This window comes from Borostomias antarcticus (assembly GCF_949987555.1).
Source record: "Borostomias antarcticus genome assembly, chromosome: 7".
NCBI classification, from domain to species: Eukaryota; Metazoa; Chordata; class Actinopteri; order Stomiiformes; family Stomiidae; genus Borostomias; species Borostomias antarcticus.
The window spans coordinates 27189497-27200139 of NC_140240.1; the positions used below are offsets into that span (position 1 = coordinate 27189497).

The window sequence follows — 10643 nt, forward strand, 5'->3', positions numbered from 1 at the left end:
AGAGGGAACACGCCCCCCCCAGCAGACAGTTTTGACATGTGTGTTTTAATGAATCGGTCAGCATTCCCAAAGAACTAGGCGTATAGATGAGTGATAGTGATGAGCTGCACCCGAATCGTCCGTCACCTGCCTTCTCCCCAAATGTCTCCTTCGTCTCTCCTCACGTCCCAAACACGGACACTAAAGATCCCGTCCCTTTGTGCTTTACAGAGACACAAACCGGGAGAAATCGGCTGATGTAAATCTACAGTAAAGGCAGTGAAATAGTTTGAATCGATGCTGCGACTGAATGTGTTTTTGCACAGAGCAGCTTGAGATTATTAATCAGTTCGGTTAATTTCACAGCTCGCCAATACCAGAGATTGGATTTAGTGAGCCAGGTGTGCTGGTATATTGAAACAGATCCATTCTCATCCTGTATTTTATGAATTTCATATTTTATTATAATAGCTATAGCAGTTGTCCCGTAACCAACCCAAGTCTCTGAAATCAACCAGACACACGCCGCTTATATCTGAAGGAAACGCACGCAATGTAGGCGCCTTATGCTTCCAGGACAGCGGGGGGTCATAGCTGTGCCCTATTTTAGCAACTTGGGGGGTATTTCTGCTGCTTTGGTTCGTGGCACTGCAGGTTGATTCTTTTAGACTTTGCGGTATAAGCGGGGGTGGCTATTAATTATTGAGTTCGCTTCTGAGCAATTGAGAGGCGAATGAGTTTGGGAGAGAGGTACTCCAACCAGGCTCGCGCTCTGAGTCCCCCCCCTCCTCCTGGCCTGGGATCCCCAGGGAGCCCCTGGTGATAGATTAGCTGACAGAGGCTGTGCGCTGAAGTGCCCCGGAATCTGGGCCTCGTCTCTCTCTTTCACTTTTGCCACATGAGACACACAGTCGAGAGCAGTACCTTGAATGAAATATGCATTTAATATAGCTACTGTGTAGCGTAGCCTTTTTTTTTACATTTCAATGGAAAGGAAAGACGCAATCAGCTCTGTTCCCGTGTTAAGAGATCTAGGGTGATGCATGTTTCAGAGATAAGTATCTTGAAAGGGTTCCGCTGACGTAGTCTAGTTTTGCCTGTATTAGCAAAAGTGAATTCATTAATTACCATACTTCTTCCTGTGGACTGCACAATCAAGAGGCTTTCAAAAGGAAAATGCAATGAGTAATGTATACTCTAATCCATGTCTCATGATCAAAGTACATTTATTTCTGGTCCAAATGAAAAAGTAGCTTCTCAGGAAAAGTTCCCCTAGAGACTTCGCTCTGAGGACAGGGGGCGGAGAGGTAGATGTTCATAAGGTATGTCAGTCACAGGTTTAAGTACCACTACCCGCCCCCCCCCCCCCCCCCCACCATGTCCTCCAGGCTGCGGGGGGCGCTCTAGGAGGGATGGGGGAACCTCCACCTGAGCACGGCCCCGTCAGCACTGGTGCTGACCACGCTCCGGTTGTTGGTGCAGATCTTGACGCTGGTGATGCTGCCGCTGTGGCCGACGCCCACGTAGGTCACCTCGCCCTCGGAGTAGTCCCATACCTTCACCAGCTTCTCATCGCCGCCTGACAGAGATCACGTCACACACATAGATAGATAGATAGATAGATAGATAGATAGATAGATAGATAGATAGATAGATAGATAGATAGATAGAGATAGATAGATAGATAGATAGATAGATCTTTATTTTTGTGTCCCTCCTTAACAAACATTTCCATCACATTAGTACAAAAGTGCAATAATAAAACGTTAAGGACCACTCACAAGGAGTTGTGAGACACAATATAGTTACAAATCAAAATAGAATAGAGCGTACATAATAGTACTACACACATACAACAATACAATTGAGAATACAATACAGTCGCAGTCACACACGTGCGCAGACACCATGTGAGGATTGTTAACTTGCAGGAGGGTATAAGAGCTACTTCCATAGGTGTCTACCGCGGGCCTACCTGTGACAAAATGGCTGCCGTCCTGTGAGATGTGCATGCCGTTGATGGCTCCGGACTGCGAGCCCTCCAGCTCTCTGATGGCCGAACCGTCATAAACCTCCCAGTATCCGATCTGGTCAGGAAGAAGAGCAGGAAGTCACACAGATGGGATGAGTCACATCGACGTCTCTGAGATCTTAAGGCCTACTCGCTGAGCATGTTTTGTCACATCATCTAGCGCGTATCACTGTCTTCTTCGGATAACGACCACCCAGCTTATTTAATGAAGGGTGTTTTTCTCCCGTGAAGAGTGACTGTCACTCCTGACCACCATAGCCCCGTCCCCACTCATTATTCCTCTATATGTAAATGCAGACTATGGGAGTCTATCATGTTGTCGTATGTCTCTGTTAAAAAAAACATGTTTGCGTCTCTAAATGAGAGTTAATCGTCCCTCGGGGGTCTGCAGCTGTCAAAGACTTGGGGCTCTGAAAGGCAGTGGTTATTTGAAGTTATTTATAGCGCAGTGACGCCACACTCTCCCACACCACTCAGGCGAGGGTCCTTTCTTGTTATTTTTTACGACAAAGCTAATTACAATTACAAACCAGTCAGGCATATGAAGGGACTGAAGGAACTCATCATTAAAATGTGTCTTCTGAGTCACGGTGAGGGGGGGAGGTATCACTGCTGTACCTGCTGGCACACAATAAGACTCGTCGGTGCTGCATGCCTGGAAATATTGAAATGGGCCTGGCAGATTGCACTTGAAAGTAATCAATTCCTTAGGTGTAATCAAATAACCAAGTGGGAATCTAATTACTGAAAAATCTATTTATAGACTGAATGTAATAAATGAAAATCTGGATGCTTGAAACAGGGATCTGCAGAGTTAGTATTATTATTTTTACTTGTCTGGTTGTTTCTTCTAAGTTATTGTCATCGTTGTTCCTAGATTTCATCAGGGCTTCATCGAAAAAGAGTCCTTGGTCCCAATGGATCCTCATGATTAAATATATAAGGGTATATATACTATTTATATATTATATATATTCAAATAAAGAATATTGAAATAAATGAGTACATACTGTAGATAAATCCAGATTGTACATCCAAAAGCTTTATCTGAGGAGGAATGTTGGTTGTGAGACCAAAAGAGACACCAACAAACAACTTGGGGGGCTCAGAATACAAAAAAACATGAATGAGGACAGCCTCCCAGACTGAAATTCATCTCTCAGCCCAAGACCACAGACATAATGCAGTTTGCTATGATGGGTTCGATGAGAGGGGGATGAGAGGGCTTGATGAGAATGCATTGTATTTAGAGTTTAAAGAATGCACTGATGCTTTAAGCCTGAAATTATCCAGGACATTTCTGTGGAGTCGTATAAATTCGTCCTTTGGTTTCTGTGTAATTCAAGCGCAATGGATTGGCTTAGTAACTTCATCAGTTTTTTTTTTTTTAAACAATGTGTGCCGTGTGAAGAAAAATTGAGAAATACAGAACTGCCTTCCTTCTCTAAGAAGCTGAATCTACTTGGTCAACACAGTGTCCTTGACCAAAAAGCCAACACTTTTGTAAATAGCAATATTTTAACTCAATAAAAAAGAAAACATAGAGGGAGAGAGAGAGAGAGAGAGAGAGATACTTTACTGATCCCCCTGTGGGGAAATGTGGCGTTTCAGCAGTTGAAAAAGGAAAATACTGTAACATCAACCTCATCACAAGGTGGTTTTGTGACTTATCTCCAATTGTGACACAGCTGAAAAGGTAGACAGGGACAAGAGTTAACAGACAGAACAAATTGCCTCCCCAGTGTCTGGACCACAGTCATGATCTCTCTCTCTCTCTCTCCCCGTCTTTCCCTCTCTCCTCTCTTCTCCTGTTGAGGTGGGCTTATTATCGGTGGCCTATCCGTGTCCTCTTCCATCTGTGTTCCCTCTCTGTCTGCTGGGGAACCTGGCCCACGGCCCGCACCGGCGGCCACGAGAAATTAATTAGTACGTCGTCCGGAGCTGGGGCTAGCGCTGTAACGTTAGCATCGCTTAGCTTAGCATACCAACTGCCAGAGGGTCTCTTCAGCCCAGGGCCCCTCACGAAGGCTGCGTATCTGTTGTGTTGCGTCGAACACAGAGCTGACTGCTGATGACTGCATGTGTCCTAGTTACTTCACATCACAGTCTAACACTGTTTAATCTCTGCATGAGAGAAATGCTACGCCGGCGGTAGCACAGTGGACTGCTGTAGCACACTTCTAAGGTGGGCAGTTCTGCTCGGGCCTCCTGTGTGGGCTCCTGTCTCTCCCAATTCTGCACCAGGCAGTGTATTCGGCCATGCTAATCCACTTAAGTACCTCCTCACAAAAAATAATCCCCCTCACTACTGTAATTGGGCCTCTCAAGGACATTAGCCGAACAAAAACAAAGACATTCAAAAATATCTCTCTCTCTCTCTCTCTCTCTCTTTAACAGCATGCTTTCGGTTTGTACTGCAGACAGAGAACTAAAATAATTTCTAAATGATGTCCCTAATTGAACCTCGTCCTCCCAAAGACGTCAATATCCCCCTCTTACAATTCAAACGCAGTACTGGTAAATTGGTGCTGGATACACTTCTGCTGCCAACCTCAACCAACATGGCCGCCCATTACAAACAGCTAAAACTGGGAGACGAACAAATGCAAACACACAGACACACACACACACACACAGAATGCTGGGTCATCAACACAAGAGGCTTTACTGACCTCCCTACCAAGCTGTTCTCTCCATCCCTTCCAACACTGGAGAGAGTGTGAAGCTGTCTCCAATGAGTTCTCCACTGAACCCAGAGCCAAAGATCCAAGTCAGCTCCCACACACACGCACACACACTGCTTTTCTCTCAGTTTTTTCCTGTCTCTCGGGCACGCACACACACACACATCACACACACATCATACTCATCACACACATCACACTTTTAGCACTGGCTATTTATCAGCCTCCCGGAAATGTCGAGTGTTGAGAGTTCACTCATATGAGATGGGCAAAGAGGAGAGAAGGAGGGAGGGAGGGAGGGAGGGAGTGTTGGTTCTTTGCCTCCCCAGACAGAGTGCCTGTGTCCTGGGGCGAGCAGATGGTGGAGCTGGCACGCCGGCGCACGGATGGCACGGGCACATCCGCAGGAAGTCACGCAAGCCAGAGTGTCCCTCTTCTATCTCGCTCTTTATCCCCCCCCCGCCCCCTCCCACTCCCTCCCCCGCCGTGGCGTCGGCGTGGCGCTGGTTAATCAGTGCAGCTTGTCCTCGCCTCGCAGCGGGGCGTTGAGCCAACAATACGGGCCTATTAGCGCGGGGGCGGATGAGCCCCATGTTGACGAGGTTAATGCGCGCCATTTTGAACTTTCTAAGCTTCCGCCCCGAAGTGTCGGCAGACGATAGCTCGTTCATTACAAACGGTCGCCACGCGCTCCGGTGTCGTGAGTGCGCGCTTGGCAACGAGACGGCCGCGTAACGTCTCGGTGGTGTTGGCTGGAGAGGAAGTGGTGCTCGGAGCCACCGCACGGCACACAAGTCCGTGCGTGTTCATGGCCGATAATACGGCCTTGTAAACCATAAACACCAACGCAGCGGCCCTGGTATCTCACTTTCAGTGACCAGGGAAGACACACGCACTTATACACAGTACACACATACACACACAGACATCCATGGCTATTGAGCGCCAGTGACTGTGGGCATGACGACGCCCTGAGTCGTGGTTCCAAACCTTTCTGTCGGTGCCGCTGGTGATGATCTGGTACTCCTCCGGGTGGTAGCACACAGTCCTAAACAGAGTGTTGGCAAGGACCATCTGATTCCTCACAAAGCGCCTGTAGAAGCAGAGAGAAGGAGGGAGGGATGGAGGGAGGGAGAGAGGAAGAGTAGGGCTGAATGTTAAATGGGAAAGTACGTAAAAAGGCCGTTGTCCAGAGTGGGCGAGCGGGCCTGGATCTATTTACATGTATTTATTTTGGCCTCCTTTGCACCCCAACTCACACCAGGTCCCAGATGATGCAGGCTCCGTCCGAGCTGGCGGTGACGCACTCCCGGTCGTTGCTCTTGACCTTGATGCAGGTGACGGTGGCCTTGTGCTCCTTCATGGTCTCCACCAGCCGGTGACAGCCCTGCAGGATCTCCCACACGCGCACCTGCCACAGGTCAAAGTTCAGAAACACGGGGGGGGGGGACGATAATTTACTAATAATCATACGGTCGGAACATGTTTTTTTTTACCGATACGGTTTGAGGGAATGTCATTTCGAGGGAGGGGATGACTGTTCTGACGCCCGCCGTCGTAAAAAGCGACTGACCTGTCCCTCTCCCCCTCCGCTGACTATCCTCCTGCAGTCCCTGGTGCCGGCGATGGCCGTCACGCCCATGCTGTGGGCGTTCTGGATGACCAGCATGCCCCGGCCGCTCTCCGGCGCGAACACGCGGATCTTCCCGTCGTTCCACGCTGGACACACACACACACGAGGAAACAAACATCCCGTGAGCGGACGCCGAAAGACGGGGGACCTCTAATTCAGCCCGGGGATCACGTGGGCGGCCTGTGAAAAACGACCGTAGGCTCACGTTGTCATCCCATCGGTTGGGACTCACACAGCCTATAAAAAACAGTGTCGTGTGAATTTTGCACTCCGTAACATTAAACTAGTTCTCACTCAACAACCATATCATATTCTTCACCCCCCCCACCCACCCCCCTCCGCGGTGCCCCCTCTCTATTATGTGCCCCCCCCCCCCCCCCCCCCCGGCCCCGGGGCCCCACCGCTGATGATGCTGCGCCCGTCGATCATGAAGTCCAGGGCGTTGCAGGTCATGTTGGGCACCGAGATGCGCAGCAGCTCCTTGGAGGTGTCGGCGTGCCACACCCTGATGTCGTCCTGGGAGCAGGTGGCGAAGAGCTCCGAAGACCCGCTGGTAGGGAAGAAAGAGGGCGGACAGACGTGAGCGCGCGGGCGGCGGCGTAGATGGCGTAACGGGGCCATTGGCACTGTGGGTACCGTCCTGAGTTTCTTTTCAAAAATTAGTTTTTGGCTTTCAGTGCTTCCAAGTAGTGGCACACTCGATTCACTGTTGTACTCTTTTTTTCTTTTTACATGGATAATATCGCCCTCTAGTGGGAGAAACTGGGCAATGACGAGCAAGAAAGTTGGTAGGTTCAAGTATAGGGTTCATACTTCTAAATTATACCAATATCGATTACATGAAAACACAACAACATGAGCCCCTGTAGCAGTGAGTGCACAACAAGATACCATCTTAAAACAAACTGCAACAAGTTGTCGATTTTCGCAGCCGGAACAGGTGCGACTTGGTCTTTTCAAAGGCTCCCCATCTTTTTGAAGTGTCACTCACAAAGGAAAGGCCACGTCCTTGACGGCACTGTTGTGACTGGTGGCGATGAGCTCGGCTTTGAAGTCGGCGTAGCTGAAACGGTAAATCTGAGCCGCCTCCGTGCCGGCGAAAAACTGCTGGCCCTCGCCTCTCAGAGCGACGGACGTCACGCCTCCCTCCAGCTGGACCTTTCTGTCACATGACGGCACATGACGGAGGTGGCGTGAGGGATAGTTCACCAACCTAACTACCAACACATCTGTCATACTGGTATATGACCATCATATAATCCTATGCAATCCAATCAAATTCAAATTACATACTATAGACAAAATACAACTGTGTACAATCCTATTCATGAAGTGCTAGTATGCAGGGAATTGCAATACAGTTTCTTTTCCACAGTCGATCTGAGCGGTGTGATGAAGCACTTACTTGAGGGTTTTGAAGTTCAGTCCAGAGCACAGAGTGAACATGCCGTCTCCAGACCCCACCAGAATGTCCCCAGACTTCAGCACTTTCATAGTGTTCACTCCCTACTCCCAATTATAAGTAAAAAACAACAAAGAAACAGAGGAAAAGCAAATACCAATAGCTAGGGTTAGAAATGAATTGTGATATAAAATGTTCCTTGTTATTTCATATGTTATCTGTTTCATAATATCATATATTCAATATCCTGTCATTAGTTCATGGTATATACTGTACCCTGTGTGCCCACTGAGACCTTATGGAGAGAACTCTAACGAGTTACAGTTTAATGGAATAACTGCTCTCTGTTGTGAGTTTATGACGGCCCACCTTGCTGAACTTCTGTTTGACCGGCCCACAGCTGTTCAGAAGCCTGGTCTTCAGGTTGACCTTCATGATGTCTCCGCTGGTCGTGCCGCAGTAGAAGAACTGGTCGTCCTCTGGTATCTGTGGTGCGACAGGCCAACGGTTCTCATGTCACTTCTTCTACTAAACGAGAGATCATTCCATTTTTCCAATGTGTAGGAATTCTGTTTGTTTTTTTTTTGACAATATTTCCAACAACAGTCTCACCTCAATACATTTCACAATCCTCTTCAGCTGTCCTGTCTGGCATTCAGTAGGACGGATCTTCCTATTGAGCAGGTCCAGCTCCCAAACACGCAGTGTGCAACTGCAAACCACACACATAAAAGCATGGGATGAGAAGAATATTAGCGTTAGCCAACTTTGCTTTAGAGACGCACTAATGAAGCAATAAAGTAATCATTGTTCTGTCCACTGAGAGGCGCTGAAGTCCAAAACAACAGCAACACCGTGAAACCTGCAGGCGTAACTCATGTTAAAGGGCCTGAACAGGGCGGGATTCGAACCCATGCTCTCCCTCGCTGGTGAGGCAGACGCGCTAACAGTTGCGCCAGTAGGGACGTCCCTCTACGAGGGACTATTAGCGCTCCTTTAACCAGCCGCTCGCTACCGCTATGTGGGACCCACAAGGACACTATCGCCGGGTTACACAAGCAGCCACTCACTTCCCAGCCGAGACAAAGATGTCGTCGCTGTGGTTGGAGTATTCGATGGTGAGGCAGTGGCCTGCGCTGTGGGCAGAGGCTGGGCTCCCGCAGATGGCCTCCCTGCTTTCGATGTTCCACACCACGATGCTGGAAGACAACACACATCATTCAGGCGCCGGTGTTTCGCAAGCATCATTTGTTTCGATTTCACGCGCTTCTCTCGTGTGACACAAGAGGGAAGACGTTATTTATGGCTACATTACACACTGTACACTTTCACAGATGTTACCTGGCGTCATCTTGCCCACCCAGGGACACCAGGTATTTATCATTGGGGGAGAAGGCCAGTCCCTCCACCTTGGCTTTGTGGAGCTGTAGTCTGGCATGGATGGATCTTTTTGTGTAATCCCAGATGATGACATCAGCCTGGAGAAATTTAGATGAACTATCACTATACAGTAACATGTAGGCCTTATTATTTATTTATTTTACATTACATTACAGACTGCCTAATCATGAATTGGAAAAAATAATAATATTTGGGCTCTATTTCAATGTTTACCTTGAAGCCCATGAAGGTGACTTGACCAGAGGCAATGTACTGTCCACTTTTGGACACAGCGACACAGGAGACATTGTTAGTGTGTCCGTGTAGGAACTCTTGTTTGCCATCTTTGATGCTTTTCAGGATGACCGTGCAACCGAGAGGATAGATAAAGTGTTCTCTGTCTGGGTGGACCCTGAGGCCGGAAAATACATGTCCTGAGAAAAAAGTAAGGAAACGTTTAACCCACTACTATCTTTAAAGCTAGCTAACTAAACACATTGTACCACACATCATGAGAGATCGATCTAGAATAAATGGTCAGTTTCTTGCCAACCAACTGGATGATATCGTAGTCAGCTGGTAACGTTTGCTAGATAACTTTAGCTAGATAACGATGATGATTTACATACCATTAAAACCGATTACAGCCTCTAATTCAAGATGTGGAATTCTCTGTGTGTCCCCGGCCATAATATAACAAACTGGTCGCCACTTTTCTTATTCAAAAGGTTTAGATCAAACGTTACAAACTTGCAAAACCAGGTGAAGATACATGCAAGGTTTTTCTAAATTGCCATTCAAACAAACAAACGTAACCTAGCAACAGGGGTACAGCTACGGCCGGTGTAAGGACGGTAAAGGCTAGTTCCCATAGACGCAGAGGCCATTTAGGTTTAATATTAGGGCCAAGTATAGGGTTAAGTTAAGGATATGGTTAACATTAGGTTTTGGGTTAAATTCAGGCTTAGGTATAGGGTTGGTAAGGTTAGGGTAAGGTTTAGGTTTGGGGTTAGGGTTTGACCGGTCTCTGCATTTATGGGAACTAGCCTTCTACACAGGCCATAAATGTTCCCCATCTGGCCACAACCCCCCCGCTCCCAACAAAAATGTGATTACACAGATAGACGATATGTTTCCCCACAATATTTTTGGACTCGTTAAAATGATATATGGGTTAAATGGAATGGATGGACAGGATTAAAAAACAATGGGGAAGAAAGAGACAGATATTTGATTTAGTCCATCATTATAATAAGTATCTATTTAAATCTGTTTGATTTATATTATCCCTGTTTTATCTAAAGGGCAAATTAAGGCCCTACACAGAGTGATACGGTCAGCTAAACGTAACTTGGGGGGGCCACTCCCTCACCTCGTGGACATCTACACCATGAGATGCAAGACCAAGACCAACAGAATCCTGAAGGACCCCAGCCACCCAGGCAACGGACTGTTCTCTCTGCTATGGTCAGGGAAAAGGTACCACACACACAGCGAGCACGGAGAGACTCAGGAAGAACGTCTTCCCCCAAG

General features: G+C 47.7%; 1 protein-coding gene across 1 annotated transcript; it reads right to left on the reverse strand.

Moving 5' to 3' along the window:
- Positions 1-1382: 1382 nt before the first annotated feature.
- On the reverse strand, positions 1383-9800 carry cfap52 (cilia and flagella associated protein 52; the record flags this gene model as incomplete). Its single annotated transcript, XM_084440576.1, has 14 exons — positions 1383-1558; positions 1955-2066; positions 5686-5788; positions 5955-6106; positions 6269-6414; positions 6730-6878; positions 7320-7490; positions 7734-7834; positions 8100-8216; positions 8343-8442; positions 8801-8929; positions 9072-9208; positions 9345-9544; positions 9740-9800. 14 exons carry the CDS (start codon positions 9798-9800, stop codon positions 1383-1385), a joined length of 1854 nt encoding a protein of 617 aa, XP_084296702.1.
- Between the last annotated feature and the right edge of the window lie 843 nt (positions 9801-10643).